Raw genomic sequence first — 22,108 nt, forward strand, 5'->3', positions numbered from 1 at the left:
ATCACCCAGTTATCCCATCCCCCCACCCACCTCCCTTTCCACAACCCTCAGTTTGTTTCCTGGAGTCAAGAGTCTCTCNACCAAACTGTGGTCTGGAGAACAGCAGCATCAGCATCACCTAAGAACATGTTATAAGGGCAGGCTCCCAGGTCCCTCCACCCCACATGGCACTGAATCAGAATCTGCATCTTAAAATGATGCCTGGATCCTGTGCACGTGAAAGTTTAAGAACTGCAGCTATAATGCCCACTCCTCCTTAAAGTCAGTGTATTGTGCCCCCTGAGATGTGTTGCAATGAAAATACGAGTTGAGGGTCTGAGGTAGAGAATACCAGAAATTTAGCTCTAACGTACATTAGTTATGTGACCTACAGCAAATCACTTGATGTTCTGAGCCTCAGTTTCTCCCTCTATGCATTAGGCGTAATAATGCTTGTCTCAGAGAGTTGCTATGAAAGTCAAATGAAGTAAAATACGTAAACTATAGGGTAAGTATTGATAGGTGTAAGTATTGATAGGTGTTTGCTCCCTTGCTTGCTGGCCAAGGGCAGGTTTTGCTGGCAGTTAAGTGCCCAGGGGTAAGAAGCAGGATGAGGATATTTTAAGAAAATTGAGGCAGAGAGAAGGCCCAGTCAGGGATATTGCTCATGGCAAGACATTAGCTTAAGCTCAACGTTCCTATTTGGCCCTCCATGTTCTCTGCTCTTTGTCTTTTAAAAAAGCAGACGCGTACTCAGAAAGGAGTTGGATAGCTAGGAGTTGTGGCACAAGAGGATTTACTTCCAGAACCTCCCGCCCCACAGCATGCTAATTATTTAGCAGATGGGCATGATTTAACAACTACACAGCTAAGTCTCTCAGAGTCACTGATTTTCACTCCCATCCCAGCACTTACAAGAAAATATCGTCCCAAGTATATTTCCCTCAGCATATATTAAAGCTTCCGAACACGACATCTATAAAGGAATTACTGTACTGTATACAAATCATCTGTAGACAATAGATTTCTCACTAAAAAAATAAATTTAAAAAATCATGTTAGGCTTTCAGGACACCTGGTGTCCTATAAACCTGAAATTTTTATTAATACAGAATTTCAAGCCCAGACTAACCTTGAGGTCCATCCCCTTAAATTTCCTTCCAGTAATGTTGGGCTGTTTCACTTTTTCCCCAGTGTGAATTCACTGAGTCTGCCTTCTTTTGGAAAGAAGCTCAGAAAACACAGGCCACCCAGGACCTCTATCCACAGACAAATGTGTCCAGTGCATCTTCACCTCCGTATGCACTGAACTTAGCAATCATGTGGCCTCCATATGCCATGGCTGGACAAAATGCTGGTCCAGAAATACACGTGTTTCTTAGAGTCTTCTTAAAAGAGAAGAATTCAGCTTATACAGCATTAAACTGCACCCTGCTAACGTTACTCCCTATCACATCAACGCGGGATGCATTTAGGTCTTTGGTCAGTTAATAAATATCATCCAAATAGGGAAATAGTGGGAATAGGGTGGGGGGATGAAGAGTGAAAGAGAGAGAGAATTTGACAGAATTACACCTGCTCCGTTGCAGGGAAAGATCTCGTGTTATAGGCAATTAAACTTTCTTCCTCTCATTACCTAGAACTCTGAGCTGGAGTCAACATAAGCAGCATCCAGTCACCTGATGGCCCATTACTGTATGTGCGATGATGCCCACAGGCCCTTCAAAGACCCACCTCTCAGGTTCCTCCTTCCCATCACAGGTGACACTTGGTGTCACAACACCTGTGGAGCTCAACATGTTTCTACCAATGACACATCCATTCATCTCACACTTGCAAGCTGTTCATCAGAACCCATCACACGAAAACTCCAAGGCTCAACAGATTTGCTCTCCTGTGTGTTTCTTGAAACACAGCTTCAGCACAAATGTTTCACCTTTGGATATTCTCCACTTGGAAAGGTGCCTGTATTTCTACTGGGCCATTTTCTTTTATGGAGATGAATGCAGACTATCAAACTCTCAATGAGAACGTTAAACTATCTTTTGAAAGTGCGAACCAATTTTTAGTTCCTACAGATAACGCTGGAAGCAAGGGCTGGGGAATCAGGAGACACAGATCCCGCACACCCAGCGTTGCCACTTGCTGGCTGTGTGCACTTGGGCAAGGCTGGATTTCACCTGTCTGGCCTTGTTCTTCTCACCTGTGATGTAGCTAGAATAACATATGTCCTGCCCAAGGTTGACCGAGGGAGGCCACACAGGTGAAAGAAGTTATGAAGTGCAATACCGTGTCTTGAATGAACACACCAGACAGCTAGTGAACAGTGTGTTGACTGCTTCATAAAGCTCAATCCTTTGGAAATAGAGAAATTGGGGGGAAAAAAAGAGAGAGAGAGAGAGAGAGAGAGAGAGAAAGTGTCCTCTCTGGTGAGATTCTACCTCAAGGTTTCAAATAAGAGCTGTAACTGGTGCGGTATAATTTGTGTTATGATCATCTTAATTTAGCAGCAAGGCAGCTGCAGATTATTTGCTCAGATCCATATTTTTTTTTGAGAGAGAGTGAGACTGCAGGTGCACTAGTGGGGGGAGGAGCCGAGGGAGAAGGAGAAGCAGAGTCCCCGCTGAGCGCAGAGCCCACTGGGGACTACATCTGTATTTTTTAAATTAGCATGGTACTCTTCCTGCTATGCGGTAGCCTCTCAAATTTGTCAGGAGCACAGACCTACGTGTGAAGAGACCTGAAATCTATGTCTGACTCTGTTACAATGTTCTAAAGAACAAGTTAACCTTTCTGAACCTTCCCCAGGTCTTGAAATGTGGTGGATTTCATCCAGAAATCAATCTGGAAAGATTTATCATGAAACTTAAGACTATATCTTTAAAAAAAAGAATAACTCTTTTGCTCCAATAATGACATTTGTAAAAAACAGTTTTAAAGACATTATCCTACAGAAGATAAAAAGATTTTAGCTCCAGAGATATATGTTACAGTGTAATTAACAATAGCAAAAAAATAGGAGGGGGTGATCAAAATGTTTATCATATATCTTCTTTATGACACTGTATGCTATGATTTAAGATGTTGATTTGGAATAATAATTCAATAACATAGGGAAATAGTTAATGAATAATGTTAAGTGAAATAAAAATCAGGGCACACTGAAATGTATGGATATCCTATCTTGATCCTATGCACAGAAGAGAAAGACTAAGGAAACTGCTTGCCAAACTATTGCCAACAGTCACACTGGAATGAAAGAGGGTAATCTTCGGGGTACTTGGGTGGCTCAGACAGTTGAGAGTCTGACTCTTGATTTTGGCTCAGGTCACGATCTCAGGGTTGTGAGATCGAGCCCTGTGTCGGGCTCTGTACTGGACACGGCACCTGCTTGAGATTCTCTCTCTCCCTTTCCCTCTGCCCCCTCCGCCCCTTAAAAAAAGTAGGTAATTTTCATTTTTAGTTTTTATTTCCTTTAATGTTTATGGTTCATTTTAAAGCTTTCCTATATTTCTCAAATTTGCTTTAACATTTACTTATTATTTTATAAATGAATGAAACCTGACACATAATACCAGGAGGTTGAAATAGACAAAGTCTAAAGTCACCTGCTTCAATGTTAAAGATCTGTGCTTCCACAGTAGCTTTACATATAAAGTTCTGCAATCAAAATAACTGACAGTTTCCAGGCAAGAAATCACTAACAAAAGACTGTGGCTAAACACACAGCATCCTGATGCCTGTTTCTACACCACTGCCTGAAGTGATGGGTCAGGGTATGTCCAGTGTGACATAGCGATTGGAGTGGCTGAGTATAAATCGTGCTGAAAGCAAAAGTCCAGCGAAGGGGCCAGTAGTAGTAAGCATGGCTCAGTGTTTATGAGATTCATCAAAGCNAAAAGAGAAGAATTCAGCTTATACAGCATTAAACTGCACCCTGCTAACGTTACTCCCTATCACATCAACGCGGGATGCATTTAGGTCTTTGGTCAGTTAATAAATATCATCCAAATAGGGAAATAGTGGGAATAGGGTGGGGGGATGAAGAGTGAAAGAGAGAGAGAATTTGACAGAATTACACCTGCTCCGTTGCAGGGAAAGATNTACACCTGCTCTGTTGCAGGGAAAGATCTCGTGTTATAGGCAATTAAACTTTCTTCCTCTCATTACCTAGAACTCTGAGCTGGAGTCAACATAAGCAGCATCCAGTCACCTGATGGCCCATTACTGTATGTGCGATGATGCCCACAGGCCCTTCAAAGACCCACCTCTCAGGTTCCTCCTTCCCATCACAGGTGACACTTGGTGTCACAGCACCTGTGGAGCTCAACATGTTTCTAGCAATGACACATCCATTCATCTCACACTTGCAAGCTGTTCATCAGAACCCATCACACGAAAACTCCAAGGCTCAACAGATTTGCTCTCCTGTGTGTTTCTTGAAACACAGCTTCAGCACAAATGTTTCACCTTTGGATATTCTCCACTTGGAAAGGTGCCTGTATTTCTACTGGGCCATTTTCTTTTATGGAGATGAATGCAGACTATCAAACTCTCAATGAGAACGTTAAACTATCTTTTGAAAGTGCGAACCAATTTTTAGTTCCTACAGATAACGCTGGAAGCAAGGGCTGGGGAATCAGGAGACACAGATCCCGCACACCCAGCGTTGCCACTTGCTGGCTGTGTGCACTTGGGCAAGGCTGGATTTCACCTGTCTGGCCTTGTTCTTCTCACCTGTGATGTAGCTAGAATAACATATGTCCTGCCCAAGGTTGACCGAGGGAGGCCACACAGGGGAAAGAAGTTATGAAGTGCAATACCGTGTCTTGAATGAACACACCAGACAGCTAGTGAACAGTGTGTTGACTGCTTCATAAAGCTCAATCCTTTGGAAATAGAGAAATTGGGGGGAAAAAAAGAGAGAGAGAGAGAGAGAGAGAGAGAGAAAGTGTCCTCTCTGGTGAGATTCTACCTCAAGGTTTCAAATAAGAGCTGTAACTGGTGCGGTATAATTTGTGTTATGATCATCTTAATTTAGCAGCAAGGCAGCTGCAGATTATTTGCTCAGATCCATATTTTTTTTTTTGAGAGAGTGAGACTGCAGGTGCACTAGTGGGGGGAGGGGCCGAGGGAGAAGGAGAAGCAGAGTCCCCGCTGAGCGCAGAGCCCACTGGGGACTACATCTGTATTTTTTAAATTAGCATGGTACTCTTCCTGCTATGCGGTAGCCTCTCAAATTTGTCAGGAGCACAGACCTACGTGTGAAGAGACCTGAAATCTATGTCTGACTCTGTTACAATGTTCTAAAGAACAAGTTAACCTTTCTGAACCTTCCCCAGGTCTTGAAATGTGGTGGATTTCATCCAGAAATCAATCTGGAAAGATTTATCATGAAACTTAAGACTATATCTTTAAAAAAAAGAATAACTCTTTTGCTCCAATAATGACATTTGTAAAAAACAGTTTTAAAGACATTATCCTACAGAAGATANTGTTGGGCTGTTTCACTTTTTCCCCAGTGTGAATTCACTGAGTCTGCCTTCTTTTGGAAAGAAGCTCAGAAAACACAGGCCACCCAGGACCTCTATCCACAGACAAATGTGTCCAGTGCATCTTCACCTCCGTATGCACTGAACTTAGCAATCATGTGGCCTCCATATGCCATGGCTGGACAAAATGCTGGTCCAGAAATACACGTGTTTCTTAGAGTCTTCTTAAAAGAGAAGAATTCAGCTTATACAGCATTAAACTGCACCCTGCTAACGTTACTCCCTATCACATCAACGTGGGATGCATTTAGGTCTTTGGTCAATTAATAAATATGATCCAAATAGGGAAATAGTGGGAATAGGGTGGGGGGATGAAGAGTGAAAGAGAGAGAGAATTTGACAGAATTACACCTGCTCCGTTGCAGGGAAAGATCTCGTGTTATAGGCAATTAAACTTTCTTCCTCTCATTACCTAGAACTCTGAGCTGGAGTCAACATAAGCAGCATCCAGTCACCTGATGGCCCATTACTGTATGTGCGATGATGCCCACAGGCCCTTCAAAGACCCACCTCTCAGGTTCCTCCTTCCCATCACAGGTGACACTTGGTGTCACAGCACCTGTGGAGCTCAACATGTTTCTAGCAATGACACATCCATTCATCTCACACTTGCAAGCTGTTCATCAGAACCCATCACACGAAAACTCCAAGGCTCAACAGATTTGCTCTCCTGTGTGTTTCTTGAAACACAGCTTCAGCACAAATGTTTCACCTTTGGATATTCTCCACTTGGAAAGGTGCCTGTATTTCTACTGGGCCATTTTCTTTTATGGAGATGAATGCAGACTATCAAACTCTCAATGAGAACGTTAAACTATCTTTTGAAAGTGCGAACCAATTTTTAGTTCCTACAGATAACACTGGAAGCAAGGGCTGGGGAATCAGGAGACACAGATCCCGCACACCCAGCGTTGCCACTTGCTGGCTGTGTGCACTTGGGCAAGGCTGGATTTCACCTGTCTGGCCTTGTTCTTCTCACCTGTGATGTAGCTAGAATAACATATGTCCTGCCCAAGGTTGACCGAGGGAGGCCACACAGGGGAAAGAAGTTATGAAGTGCAATACCGTGTCTTGAATGAACACACCAGACAGCTAGTGAACAGTGTGTTGACTGCTTCATAAAGCTCAATCCTTTGGAAATAGAGAAATTGGGGGGAAAAAAAGAGAGAGAGAGAGAGAGAGAGAGAGAGAAAGTGTCCTCTCTGGTGAGATTCTACCTCAAGGTTTCAAATAAGAGCTGTAACTGGTGCGGTATAATTTGTGTTATGATCATCTTAATTTAGCAGCAAGGCAGCTGCAGATTATTTGCTCAGATCCATATTTTTTTTTGAGAGAGAGTGAGACTGCAGGTGCACTAGTGGGGGGAGGAGCCGAGGGAGAAGGAGAAGCAGAGTCCCCGCTGAGCGCAGAGCCCACTGGGGACTACATCTGTATTTTTTAAATTAGCATGGTACTCTTCCTGCTATGCGGTAGCCTCTCAAATTTGTCAGGAGCACAGACCTACGTGTGAAGAGACCTGAAATCTATGTCTGACTCTGTTACAATGTTCTAAAGAACAAGTTAACCTTTCTGAACCTTCCCCAGGTCTTGAAATGTGGTGGATTTCATCCAGAAATCAATCTGGAAAGATTTATCATGAAACTTAAGACTATATCTTTAAAAAAAAGAATAACTCTTTTGCTCCAATAATGACATTTGTAAAAAACAGTTTTAAAGACATTATCCTACAGAAGATAAAAAGATTTTAGCTCCAGAGATATATGTTACAGTGTAATTAACAATAGCAAAAAAATAGGAGGGGGTGATCAAAATGTTTATCATATATCTTCTTTATTACACTGTATGCTATGATTTAAGATGTTGATTTGGAATATAATTCAATAACATAGGGAAATAGTTAATGAATAATGTTAAGTGAAATAAAAATCAGGGCACACTGAAATGTATGGATATCCTATCTTGATCCTATGCACAGAAGAGAAAGACTAAGGAAACTGCTTGCCAAACTATTGCCAACAGTCACACTGGAATGAAAGAGGGTAATCTTCGGGGTACTTGGGTGGCTCAGACAGTTGAGAGTCTGACTCTTGATTTTGGCTCAGGTCACGATCTCAGGGTTGTGAGATCGAGCCCTGTGTCGGGCTCTGTACTGGACACGGCACCTGCTTGAGATTCTCTCTCTCCCTTTCCCTCTGCCCCCTCCACCCCTTAAAAAAAGTAGGTAATTTTCATTTTTAGTTTTTATTTCCTTTAATGTTTATGGTTCATTTTAAAGCTTTCCTATATTTCTCAAATTTGCTTTAACATTTACTTATTATTTTATAAATGAATGAAACCTGACACATAATACCAGGAGGTTGAAATAGACAAAGTCTAAAGTCACCTGCTTCAATGTTAAAGATCTGTGCTTCCACAGTAGCTTTACATATAAAGCTCTGCGATCAAAATAACTGACAGTTTCCAGGCAAGAAATCACTAACAAAAGACTGTGGCTAAACACACAGCATCCTGATGCCTGTTTCTACACCACTGCCTGAAGTGATGGGTCAGGGTATGTCCAGTGTGACATAGCGATTGGAGTGGCTGAGTATAAATCGTGCTGAAAGCAAAAGTCCAGCGAAGGGGCCAGTAGTAGTAAGCATGGCTCAGTGTTTATGAGATTCATCAAAGCTATGTAAATGTTGGCATCTGAAAACCGACCAGTGTGAACTGGTTTTTACAGCGATGTCATGCTTGGTCGGAAGGCTATTTTGGCATGAAATAATTCCATAGGTGGGAATTTGCTTATCCCCCCATAAGGCTCAGAGTGACCTAATACGTTGGAAGGCTAATGAATTTTTCAAAGTGTTTTAAAAGCCAGTTCTGGGATGGCATTTTGATCTGCCTCCACCACAGTGAGTTTATGTCTGGACTTTTTTAGCATGGAGCCAAGAGAGCTAGGGCTTCAGGCCACAGTCCAGGGATGTCAGCCAAGTGGCAAGCACAAAATCAGTTACAGACTAATGAAGTTGATTTGTTCCGTGCATGCTTTATTATGTTAGGGTCTTACAAAGCAAATTCACAATTAAATAATAGAAGAAATATTCAGCTAGAGAATGCAATTCTCCCTCCCGTTTATCTTTTCCTTTGACCTGTATGCATTTTCTAAGACCATGCTTTCATTTGCCTACCGTCTAAAAAGAAAGAAAACCAGGGTGCCTGAGTGGCTCAGTTGGTTAAGTGTCTGCCTTCAGCTCAGGTCATGATCCCAGGGTCCTGGGATCGAGTCCCACATAAGGCTTCCTGCTTGTGCTCTNCAGTTGGTTAAGTGTCTGCCTTCAGCTCAGGTCATGATCCCAGGGTCCTGGGATCGAGTCCCACATCAGGCTTCCTGCTTGTGCTCTCTCTGTGTCAAATAAATAAATAAAATCTTAAAAAAAGAAAAGAAAGAAAACCAAAGTTCCCCCAGTGAGCTTGGTAAATACTCAAAAGATAAAACAAAATCTGAATCAAAGTTTAAGCTTGCATTAATCCACAAAAATCAGTTGAACTACTGTTCAACTTTCCCTGAAAGAATCCAGCTGTCCACAAAGGCAGTGGCTCTGCGAGGCCATTTTTATGGTAGCTGCCAAATGGTGAGAGAATCCTACCTGATATTTCAGTCAGGAGATGCCCCACACAAACCAAGTGAGGCTGTTAAGGGCCAGGGGGAAGATGAAAGCATTAAAGCTGCAGAGATGTAATAATGTACAACACGATGACAGCAGCTAACATTGCCATACCATATGTCAAAAAGTCATTGTGAGAGTAAATCCTAAGAGTTCTCATCACAAGGAGAAATTTTCCTCTTTTATTCTTTCTTTTATTTTTATTGTATCTATAAAAAAATTAATGTCAGCTGAACCTATCGTGGTCATCGTCTTACAACATAGTAAATCAGACCATCATTCTGTACACCTTACACATATATAGTGATATATGTCAATTATTTCTCATTAGAAATGGGGAAAAAAGCAGCAGAGAGTTTGGGGGCAAAAAACGACTTGCCCCCTTGCCTCCCTGGAGAAGGGCCCAGGGACACTGCCTTCCCAGGGAGCAGACAGACATGTGTCCTCTCAGACATACCCGTGGCAGGGGAGCCGCTGAACTGTGCACCTGCTGTGACACTTCTGTCTTCCCAGAGCCAGGTGCTGATCTGGCCAGCACCACCGGCCACTTGCTGGGGGAAACATGCATGGAGAGTGCAAAGCCGAGCAAAGGCACTTCGACATTCAGGATGAACTTCAGCCTTCACCTTTCTTTTCCATTTTGGGGAGCAAGATGCAAGCATGCTCATTTCACTTTTGCACCCTTTGATTAGCTGATAGATAATTTTCACAACAAAACAACTGGATCTTACTGAATTCATGGACTGCTTCTTCTTTTTTCTTTTCAAGCCTCTTATTCTGAAGTTCTGGGTTTTGTTTTTTGGTTTTTGGGGGTTTTTTTGCTTTGTTTTTTTGGTTTTGTGGTTTCTGTTGTTGTTTGAGTAAGGGAAAGAAATGGTTTCTGTTTTCCCACAAAAACCTTTCAAATAATCAAAGTCCATCAGCAGCCAGCCCCTCCCTCTTGGGCTGTTCTTAGGGAAATTTTTTACAGGCTCATGGGCCCTGCTGCAAGTTTTTTGTGGAGTCCAGAACCAGATTTAGTTCTCGACTCAAGTTGGGAGCGGGAGGCAGGCTTTCTCGCATCTTCTACATGCCACAGGCCTATTTCTGCCTCCTCACACCAGGCTCACATTTTTAGCACCATCGCCCTCCCTCCTGACTCATGATCACTTGTTATAAAAACCATGACATTTCACATATCTGGCTTCCCGTAAGAACAAGATCTCCTGTGCGAGCTACTTTTCCAGACAACCAAAGTATACCCTCCAGATGACAATTCCTTTCTTTTGTAATTATCTGAATTAGAAATTTTTCTGAAACTGCTTGCACAGCCCACCTTTCTCCTTAAACAGGACACTGAGCTTAACTAATCTTTCCTCCTTGACGATACAGCGTTGTTACTGTGAACATCAGTAACGTACTTGACATCACCGATGTTACCGCCCCAGACACCGCGCGGACACTTAGTACTATTTACTCTATCCCAGATGGAATGGCACTTATGGAGGGCCTGGGTTGGCTTCTTATAGGTTCTGTTCGATTTTGGTTTTGCTTGTACAATTCCTCCATGGTAAGTTATCAGCAACTACAGTCTTGGGCAACCTCTTCTTCCATCACTGCGCTCTGAGAAAATCAAGCCTGTGAATATTTTGTCAAAGCCCAAACTAAGTGATGATGATGATGGTGGTGGTGGTGGTGGTGGTGGTGGTGACAGCTAACATTCGTGAGTCTTTCCTGTGTCCTAGCATTGCTCTTGGGTGTTTTACCGATGTTAACTCACAACTAGGCTCAGGGATAGAGTTTAGGGATTTTCCTGTGAGGAAAGAACTAACTTTAAAGATACGTTTTCTTTTTTAAAAAATTTCCTTGACTATAGTTGACACGCAATGTTACATGAGTTGCAGGTGTGCAACATCATGATTCAACAACTCTGTATCCTGTGCTCAGCGCAAGCTACCGTCTGTCACCATACAACGCTATTACAACATCACTGACCAGATACCCCGTGCTGTGTCTTTTATTCCCATGACTTATTCATCCCATAGCTGGAAGCCTGTGCCTCCCACTCCCCTGCCCCCATTTTATCCATCCCTCCATCCCCCTTCCCTCTGGCAGTCATCAATTTGTTCTCTGTATTTATAGGTCTGATTCTGCTTTTGGTTTGTTTATTCACTTGTTTTGGTTTTTGGTTCCCACGCATGAGTGAAATCATACAATATTTGTCTTTCTTAGCCTGAACTACTTCAGTTAGCGTAACACCCTCTAGATCCATCCATGTTGCTGCAAATAGCACAATCTCATTTTTTGATGGCTGGGTAACACTCCTGTGTGTGTGTGTGTGTGTGCACGTGCGCACACACACATCTTCTTTATGTATTCATAAAGATATATTTTCAATGATCAATTTTGGCTGCCTAAAGGAAAGCTGCTCTTGCAGAATTCTACCTTTCAGGGGACTTGAGTTGGCGGATGTCGCCAGATGAGTGAACTCCAGAAGCTGGAAATGCTGGGTCTGCATTTCCTCTTCTCCCTCTTCCCGCCTCCCTCAAAACTCTTTTCTTCTTCTCTTTTCTCCCAGTTCCTTCCAATTCCACCTCCGCTTTCCTTCTTTTCTTTCTTCCCCTTTCCTTTACTCCTATATGTGTCTGGAGTATAACCAGCAGTTTTCAGGGGCGCCACTAAGCTGGCAGACTCAAGAGCACACAGCAGGCTTCGCACGACTGGGAGCCGTGGCCCGACTCCAGCTCTTCTCCTCATGAGCTGCATCGATGCGGTGAGTCACCCTACTGTACGATCAACCAATCAATCAAATCAATCAATCAAAGTAATCCTTAAGGCCTCCAGCAACAGAATAACAGCCATGAGGAAATCTGCAAAACCAAAAGCTGTACCAACAATTTTGATGGTAAGTAAGGGACAACTTCAAACTTTTTGAAATGCATTCTCTTTATTAAAAATTCACCGAACTCCCACAATATTTCTGACACTGTAAAATCTAGTCACACGCTGATTTTCCAAATAACTTATGGATCTTCTATATTCCTTTTGCATGGGTATACAGTGAGAAATGTCTCCCAACTTGTCAACCAAATCAGAGATAGCTGAGCCACATATTTTTCTCATCGCTGATTCTCAGCAATATTTGTTGATGACTCAGTTGTCCGACGGTTTTTAATATAAAACAGTCACCACAAAGAAATAAACCTCTCTTGGATCAAAGTGAACTTACCATCCAACCCTCCTATAAACCTGTCAAGTTGTTCACTTTTAATTTAAAGGGAATTAAGTGTTCCAGGAGATCAGGTGGGCAGAGCCTCTGAGGCTATAAGAAGAGATTCCTGGATTTGGAGTCAGCTGGTGTGGGAGGCAACACCAGCTCGACTTTTCATTGGCAGTGGAATGTGGGCCAACTTCCTGACTCCCTAACACTCAGTTTCCTCAACTGCGAAAGGAGAAAATACCTACCTCACAAGACCATTATGGACATTCAGTGAAAAAAAAACAGATCTCTTGGAGGGAAGACAGATATTCACCAAACTTTAGGCGAACTAAAAAGAACTAAGAATTAAGAATTGTCCCTGTCTCTATGAAATGTCAGCAGGGCTTCCTGGCTCTCTTGTCCACCAGTGATCTCTTTCATGTTTTTATTACTTTATTACTCAGCTCTATGTCTCATCTTAGGACATTCATACCTGCAACAGCCCTAAGAGGGGAGTGCTAATATTGTCCTCATTTTATAGATGAGAAAACCAAGACTCAGCAAGGCTAAGTAACCAAGGTTACCTGAGGAAGAAGTCAAAATGGCAAAGTCAGGCTTTGAAACCAGGTACCCGGCTCCAGAGCCCACACCATCAGCCACTATGCCAAACTGCATTTAGGGGAAAGAAGTGATGAGGAAGACAAAAGGACCTCCAAGCTTCTTTCAAATCCAAAAATGTTCTATGAAATTCTTCCCGAATCTTCCTACTTAGGCCTGGCAGCTTCTACTATGGGTTACATCCTGGGCTCCAGGTTATGGGCTCAGGTACATGAATGTGTGATTACTGCTGCTCCAAAGGGAAGGCACCGGTCCTTAAGGATGAGAACAAAGATACAGTTTGGATTGTGTTGCCTGACATCTAATTGAAACTACTTGTTTAGAAGCACCCACGTGATATTTGCAATCACAGAAAAAGCTAATTCCCAAATGTGAGTAGATAAACCCTGAATTAATCAGACCTGTTGCCAAAACATGTTCATGATCATACACATTGTTGTAAAATGTATTTATTTATTCTTGCCAGTGTCCAAAACTTGTAATAAAAAACACATACAAATGAAGCCAAAAGACACATTAAAACAAGTATAACAAGATAGAATCTGAGCAATAAAAAGAAGAAAAACTTACTACAGAAATACGAGGCTAAGGAGTAAGCGTCAACATAGCTTTGAGCTTCCTGGCAGCCAAAGCAAGAATAGAAAAATGCATGAAGCCAAAGATATGCAATTTTTCTGGATACCATCATTTCAAAAAGACTCTTGCATCATAGCCTAAGAAGAGTACCTGGGGAAGTCTGGTCACATCCCTGAGAGTTCAATGAAGTGGAGAACCGTGGTCAGGCTCTCTCACAAACAGCATGCTGGTCGGACAAGGGGTCTGTTTCAGGACAATGCGTGGGTTTATCCCATGCATGAGGTCTGCAGTGTCAGGGCTGGACAGAAATACTAAAGAGACTAGTCTGGAATGCCTGCACCTTTCCTCTCAAGGACTCTGGAAAGCTTCCCTGCCAACCTCTCTCATGATATTAGTACTGCTCCAGACAAAGCAGAAGAGGCTGGGCAGACTTGGTGTGGTAGTTGGGACTGGGGAAGTGTAATTTTTAGTCTTTGAACCACACAGCCGAGGAACTAAGGCACTAATAAGCTCCATTTGCTGATCTACCCAATGTGCTTTTGCAGAGGCTTTTAACGGCCCATTCCCTTCCTTGCCTCTCTCCATTCCATTCACGCTTGAATTCAACCAATATTTGCAGATTCCCAACAGTCGTGCATAGAAACTAGCCTCATTAGTTTGCAGTAACATTTTGTAGGAAGTACACACTTTGTGCAAAGTGCTGGATGGCACTCCTTGACCTTAATGCTTCTCACCTGCTTCTAGTAAACCAACCTGGGTTTGTGCATACCATCACCACCCCTTCTTCAGATTCAGATCACTAGGAGTCTGCACCTATCCATCACGTATTCATTTTTATTGAGTCACTACAATGGGTTACGATTTTGTGTCTAGCACAGGCATGGCTCATGGTCCCAAGAGGCATCTAAAGGCTGTTACCGCTCCAAAGCATTGGATGCTGGAACAACTGACCAGTGTGTTTGGTCCTCGTCCACCTCCTGGTCCCCACAAGCTGAGACAATGTCCTCCCTTGTCTCTTTCTAAGGAACAGACTTAAGGACTCCCTGACAGGAAATGAAGGAAAGAAGATTTGCACGCAGCAGTTCATTAAGATTAAATGCAAGGGCCGAACTGATAGCCCACTCCGCTGTTTCAGGGAGGATCAGCCTGACAAGACTGAAGAGAATTTCTATCTGATCTGTGACACCAAGCGTTGCTTTGCTGTTCTTCCTTTTGCACCAGAGGAGGCCAAGTACCAGTTGTGCAAAGTGAGAACGATCTTGGTGTGCATGAAAGGAATCCCTCATCTGGTGACCCATGATGCCTGTACCATCTGCTGTCCTGATTCCCTCATCAATGTGAAGGATGCCATTCAGATTAATTTGGACACAGGCACACCAAACACAGCAGCCAAACAGAGCAATGGGTGAAAGAATCTCTAGGTGGCATAATTGGAAGGCTCTTTGTACTTAATTAATGGTAACATGGCATGATTCATTGCCAAAACAAACAACTTACTAAACATCAGGCATTGCACCAGGGCCTGATATACAATGGCGAACAAAATCATACAGAGAGAGACCTGTTTTTTATTCTGATTAAGCAAACAAACATGCCCAATAGAGATATAATGACAAGCTGCGGTAAGTGATCTAAAATCATTACCCAAAAATCCAACTTTTAAAGTGAAGGCAGTGGAGTGGGAAGAGGTCCTTCAGGGAGACTTCCCTTCTTCACCTCATCTGAAGAAAGGGTGGGAGTTATTTATGCCAGGTAGGAGGAGAAGCTCGAAGGAGCTGAGCAGCACGCTGGGTCAGATCCCAAGGTCATGCTGCAAGTGCTCTCTGTTTTCTTAAGAGCAATAGAAGAGTCCTGAGGCTTACCAAGGTGCAAAAGGTGCTTTCACAATGATCTCCCTGCAGCAACGGAGAGCGGTTTACCTGAGACTGGCGAGCCCACTGTTGCAGTCATCTGGATGACTTAGTGATGCCTGGGATGAGGTGGGTGGGGATAGGGTGGAGGAGAAGTCAGTTTCCAGCTGGAGAAACTGCACGGACAATAATGCCATTCAGTGAGATAAGGAACTGCAGAAAAACGACCAGCTGGGGCAAAAGGAAGGAAGCAGCCACTGTTCCAGGTTCTGTGCTCAGGACTGTGGATATAGCGCTTTGACTTTACAACAAACCTGCAGAGTGGGTATCATTACCCCATTTGTCAGATTAAAAACCCAAGACGGGGACGCCTGGTTGGCTCAGTCAGTTAAGCCTCTGCATTCGGCTCAGGTCATGGCCCCAAGGTCTTGGGATCAAGTCCTGCGTTGGGCTCCTTGCGCAGTGGGGAGCCTGCTTCTCCCTCTGCCTGCCACTCCCCCTGCTTGTGCGCGCTCTCCCTTTCTGACAAATAAATTTTAAAAATCTAAAAAAAAAAAACAAAAATAAAAACAAACAGACAAAAAAAACTCAAGACCGTGTTATCAGCTTAGTGGGTCAGATTTTTCAGAGCAACCTAGTACCCAGTTTGCCTCCCAAGGCCCCTTAAGAAGAAAGATTACCTTCCCCTGGAAACCAAAGCCAAAAGCCACAGGGCTCAGATAGAAATGGATTTGGCACATTGCCAGAGACTCTGAGTAAGCTACTCTGGGACCTGCGGCAGGGAAGCCTATGCATGATTGTGCAGGGTGAGAGGGTGTCAGTCATATCAAACTCCATGTGAATGCTGCCCCCTGAATATGTCAGTCCTGCCCCTCCCCAGTTTCTCTTCAAAGATGACTCCAAACTCTATGACTCTCCACTCAATCCCAGGGTCCAAACAGAATCAGTGGCCAAGGCAACACCATGCATTTCACCTCTCTGGTCTCCAGATGTTCTTTCCATTTTTGCAGCCTTCATCCAGACCCAGGTAGTTCTCCCTCACCCTTTTCTCTGCTCAGCTAGCACTCCAGGGAGGAGTGGATATACAGAAAGAGTGATATCTCCATCACCAAGCCACCACTGAGTATAAGAGCTCTCTAGAATGGCACACCAAACCCCAAACAATGTTAATATCTGCCCAAATAAATGCTACAAATAGAAATAAACAGGTTATACCAAAGCTGTCACCTTTTTACCCAGTTAACATCAAATATTCCCAAGTCACTAATTAAATGGTGTCCTTGCTCACCTAATCACGTCCTCCAAGACCCGAGATGCTGTCTGAATGGCAGTGACCGATTCTTTGCCTTTGAGGCAGACCAATCCACTGTGAGAGTTACGCTGAAAAAGTCTGACTCTTCTCCACAGCTCTTGGTCTGAAAGCTCCAGCAGTGAGAAATGGAGCTGACCCAGGGCTAAAGCAATCAAGGGCTCTTTTCTCCTAAGGGGTGGCACCACGTTCACAGAAGTTCTTTGGATTCCTGAGTCTCCTTCTTGCTCACCAACGCTCTGGCAAAGTCTCAAGTGCACCAACCCCCGCTCATGATGGGGAGGGAGCTGATCCCGTGGTCTGTGATCAGAATGAGCTCAGCTCCGCAAATGAAACTGCTTTGACAGCAGCTCTATCCCCCCTAGTCCTCACCACAGTGGCCCTTTCAAAATACCTGCAACAGTTACTTTAAAGACGCTTTTTATTGACAAGTCCAAATTTCTTCCTGTAAAGGAATCAAGAATACATTCCTCCAACTTCAAATCAAGATGATGACTCTGCAGACAGGCTGCTGTGTTTTTCTTTCTTTTTAAAAACCCCATCCCCTCTACAACTCTAATGTGACTGTTCATTTAGAATTTTGAATGTGCTTTCTTGGTCCCTATGCCACATACCACAGAGTCTAGGTTGGCATTTAGGTCATGTGGAATTTTTCTTCTATACAAGTCCACATCGTGACTAATACCCACTGCGGAACAGAGCTCTTCACCTGCAGCTGCCCTGCGGAAGGGACAGAGGCATTCCTCAGACTGTAGTGGCGACCCTATCCCCACCCTCGCTTTGAAAACAGCATTCCTGAGACACTGATGTGCCTGGATCCTTCCAGCAGCAGCTGACGCCCCTCCAAACCCCCAGCACCCAAGGCTGCCTAGTGACCTACATCTTAGGGCATGTGGATGGCAGTGCCCCCAACATACACACCCGTTAGCAGCTGCTTGAATTGCATCAGCTTCTGGGGTCCAGGCAGTGGAAGAGGCTCAGTAGCCAAGTGTGGAGACCTTGGTTTCTCACCAGCCAGAGCCCCGGGGCTCTGATGTTTCATTTATTTCATTTCTTCCTCCCAAAGTTCATGGGAATTTGCACCATTTACTGCCACCATGAAGTGGTCTTGGCCTGTGTACCTTTCTGAGTTGACCACTGTGAAAGGGGAGGACATTTCCCAAATCACAGCACAGGGCAGCAGGGAACCCTCATTCCCTCCCTTCCTCAATTTTTCTTACTAGTGAAATGCTACAATTAAGAATAACTAAGACACCACCATAGAAATGGCAAAACTAAAAATGGAAAGCGTAGCTAAAACTTCAGAATGAGCCTGGGACTATATAGGATTTGATCTCTGTCCCTATTCCAGCTCTGAATGGGCAGGTTGAAGACCAGTCTGGTGGGCACTGGCAAGAGAAAAAGAAAATGTGTTTTTATTCTCATTTCCAGTTCTAGCAGTGGGTGTCCAAACCAGAAACATAGCTGAGCGCTCACAGGAGGGGAATGCACCCAGGTAAAAAGCATCACCCACCCTTTGATCAGCATCTCTACTCTCTCAGGGGTCTTGCTCTCATACCGCTTACTTTACTGTCTTGATTGTTTAACAGTCATTGTTTTAATTTCCTATTTGTCATTCCATATTTGTCAAAAAGGTGCCATTTCAGGAGACCATGCTTGGAGTAAGTGACTACCTCCCTTGCTGACCTCCACCATCAGCTAAGGTTTTTTTTTTACCAAGAAGATCTAGGCACCCAAGCATGTCCTGACCAGGTGGAAGGCAGGCCCCCTAGAGAAGCATTTCAGTGCCAGGAGGGATCCCACCGAGGCCACAGTTGGGGTCTGCTTTTGCCATTTCTGATAAATAGAGCATATTCTCAGGAAGGAAGGGCATGTATCAGAAGGAGAGATTTAGGGGAAGAGGGGGTGGGATTATGTCAGTGAATCTGCCTCAGCTTAAGGATCAGCAGGAGAAGACTGGGATGAAAAAGAATTGACAGTGTGCTCTCCCAATTTCAACAGAAATAAGCTCCAAACGACCTGACAAAAATTCAAAAACATCCCTTCCCTTTCAAAGATTTCTGATCCACACCAGGGCCTGGCCTAGAATGGGAGAGCTGCTTCTCTCCTCACAATGACAGATGAATAATAAATGCTCCTAGTCAGGAGGAAAAATGATGCACACTTTCTCCAAAGTTGCGATCATTGGAAATTTTATTCATGACTAATAGTTACTCTACTTTGCAATTTAAAATGTCTTTTGTCTATTGGAATTAGCTAGTTCCAATGATGGTGAGGTTATGTTAGGACTTTGGAAAGGACATTGACTACTCCAAACTATTAAAAGATACACATCATGACAACAGAATATCAAAGCAAGGAGCCAAGTAGGTAGGAAAAAACCTTGCCAGCTAGACTTTTCAAAGGTAACTTCTGGCAGAAAACAGCTTAAGCATAACACCTAAATTCTATCTAATTCTGGTCTAATCAGGCTTAAATGAAAGCCAGCATAACTTTCTTCTCCTTAAAATGTTTCCCAAAGTATTAGCCTGATTTTTTTAAGCAGTACCAATTTATTATGAATATCATTTTCACAAATGAATGTCATAATAATGGACTTGATTTTTTTTCTCCCAAAACAAAGATTACCTATCCTCTAAAACAAAAGGTTTTCTACTACTGTAGTTAATGTTGCAAATTAAGTAAAACTTTTATTTACCTAGAAAATATCATTTATCACCAAAAGTGACCAAAACACCTTTTCTGTGGCTGACTATGAAAGACTAACTGTGATCTCTAACAAGAAACCTATTCCAAGAAAAAACAAATTAGCACTAATTGTCCTTCTGGCTAACACAGGAAATTAGGAACAGTATTTCAAATAATGACTTCTTTTTCCTATCTTTTTTTTTTTTAATGATGTAAAGCAAATTGCTCATCTAATGAAGGGACTTGGTAAATAAACTTACCCATTACTTTCAAATGATTGCTCTGAAATAGGAAATTTTTCCATTCCAGCAATTGTTCTTCAGAAATGAGGCAAATCTCTTGCTCACACCAGACCCCACAATCTAAATGTTTGTTGTTAAAATACATGTTTCAGGAGTGGAACATGGGTGCATGTATCCATGACGACCATTCATTTTCACCCACCAACAAAATAAATAAGTAAATAAGTTGGCATGATCAACTTTCCTTTTTGACCATTTCTCACTCATTGTTAGGTAAAAAACAAAAAAACAGAGAGCTTACTTACACTATCAGTAATGCACGCAATTTCTGAAATCACTATTTTCCTTCATGTGCTCAAGTAAAACTATTAGGGAGTCAGCAATAAACACAGAAATGACCACCAACTTTCTCAATTCTGAAATCCCAACAAAGGTTTGACTCTCTGGGAGGCTTAAGGTAGAAAATGAAATACGTACATTAGCATTAATCAACTCTAATGGTCTTTTAAAAGATAGGGTTAAGTCACTGTAAGAATCACACTTGGGTCAACAACTCCCTTTTTTGTGCAAGCATAAATACGTTACAGTAATAACCCTGCAAATATCCTGCCTTGTGATGAAGATGTCACCTTAATGCAGACTTTGTATTTTGTCTTCTATGAAGGTTTAAAGGTTAAAAGCATCATAAATTATGCATTTCCTCCTATGCCAGGCCCAGGAAAGGTACTTTCACTGTTTATTAAAGATATTGCTTCTAAATGATCAGAGGCTTTTTCCTAAGTGTTGAAACAGAAACATTCCCGTTATGTTTATGACTGCTATGCTGGAGAGCCAAAACAGTTTGGAATTAGGAAGCTGCTAGAATCTGTTGTTCCAGAATATGTAGCAACTGTCAACACACACAATAAAATAACAGTTCACTCTTTGGACAGTGGTACAGTTGTACTGGGCCAACATGCTGGTCTCCTCCCAGGAGAACAATAGTCTGGCAAAGCCCACATCATCAGCAACAGTTGGGGCTTTCCCCTTCTGTGTCTGCCCAAATTACAGATCTGAACAGGGGCCAGGAGGCACATGATTCACACTAGAACTTCCTTACTGCTGCACTGGAGCAAGGTCTTTGTGAGGGATGCTTGGGTAACCTGCGCCTTTGCCCCACACATCCTTCCTAGCCAGCGCACTGACTTCCTTTCTTACCCTTTGCCACCACCTCCAGCTAAGGTACAGTTCTAAGGGATTCTTTTTCCGCCCCTTTACACTTACAGGTACTGCATCTGCAGAAGGCTGGGCTCATTTTCAAAAGAAGCACCAAACCCATTAACCCTCTAGCCTTCAGAAGCAAACTGCAGTTTGGCCGGATCTACCTCTCTCCAACCTCATGCCAAAGGAAACGAAGATGGACACACAGGACCCAACTTCTGCCTGGTCGACCACCCCCAGGTCAGCACTTTGTCTGCCTGCCGGGGGAGGATTCTGGAGACACACTGACTGCTGTAAGGACCAGAGCTCCAGAGATTCTTTCCAGGGGATAGCCCTCACGCCCTGACAACTAAGTGGCAAAGTTGTTTCTTCCTTCTCTGCTGCAATGCCCTTTCCTCTTCATCAGCGCGCGCGCGCACACACACACACACACACACACACACACTCACTCACTCACACAGCCTTGCTCCCCCAACTTACCAGTTTAGATTTGGCGCGTTGCAAAAATTCTTCCATGTCTTCGCGAAAGGTTCGGACCAGGGGTACCTGGCGGGACGCAGAGGAAGATCTCTGCCCACGGAGAGAGGCTGGGGCTCAGGAAACTGGCCGGCCGGAGCGCAGGGACCGCTGCTCCCTCCAGCCGCTCAGAGGCGGCTGAGGCTGTGGCTGCGCCCCCGGCTGTCGCCTCCCTGGGCTCCCCGCCCCACCCTCGCGCCCCCGCCGCCCGCTCTGGGCGTCTGACTCTGCCCTAATAAGGAAAGTGGGTGTGCCGCCTAGGAGCCCCAGGGCGCGCCCTGCGCGCGCACGGGCACGCGCCTGCGGGGCCGGGGCCCGGGGCCGGGCTTCGGGGCCCTGGCGCGAGGGCGGGGGTGTTGGGGGATGGCGAGGGGCTCCTCCGCCAATCACAGGGCCCCGCTGCGGCCTCCTGACGTGGCGCGCCGAAAGATGCTGCAACCATGGACAGCGCCCAGAAGTGCGAGCCAAGTGCAAGGGGCTGCTGCATAGGGAGGCTCTGCCGCAGGCACCGCCGCTGTCAACCAGGGGAGGTGGGAAGAGGAAGTGGGGGAAAAGAGGTCCCCGGAGAGCCCCCCTCCTCGACCAGCGCCTCCCTGGCTGGCTGCTACGTTACAGAGAGCTCCAGCGGTCACTTAATGAGCTGGCTCTGCGGGCCTGGCCAGGGGATGCAATCAGCTAGATTGGGGGTTGGAGGGTTATTGCTGAGCTAAAAGGAGTACGACCTTGATGGAAAATAATCAGCAGAGCAGGCTG

At 44.1% G+C, this 22,108-nt stretch overlaps 1 protein-coding gene across 5 annotated transcripts in view; it reads right to left on the minus strand.

Moving 5' to 3' along the window:
- The window catches only part of PRUNE2 (prune homolog 2 with BCH domain), a 260,462-nt gene extending 238,924 nt beyond the window's left edge, over positions 1–21,538 (minus strand). For 3 of the 5 annotated variants that reach the window (XM_034646743.1, XM_034646741.1, XM_019805122.2), the window contains exon 1: positions 21,320–21,538. In XM_034646743.1, the coding sequence (XP_034502634.1) occupies positions 21,320–21,355 (36 nt within the window). In that variant the 5' untranslated portion in view covers positions 21,356–21,538. The remainder of the gene's footprint in view (positions 1–21,319) is intronic. The other 2 variants (XM_034646745.1, XM_034646744.1) reach the window with 1 other exon arrangement.
- Between the last annotated feature and the right edge of the window lie 570 nt (positions 21,539–22,108).

This window comes from Ailuropoda melanoleuca, chromosome 17 (assembly GCF_002007445.2).
Source record: "Ailuropoda melanoleuca isolate Jingjing chromosome 17, ASM200744v2, whole genome shotgun sequence".
Lineage (NCBI taxonomy): Eukaryota > Metazoa > Chordata > Mammalia > Carnivora > Ursidae > Ailuropoda > Ailuropoda melanoleuca.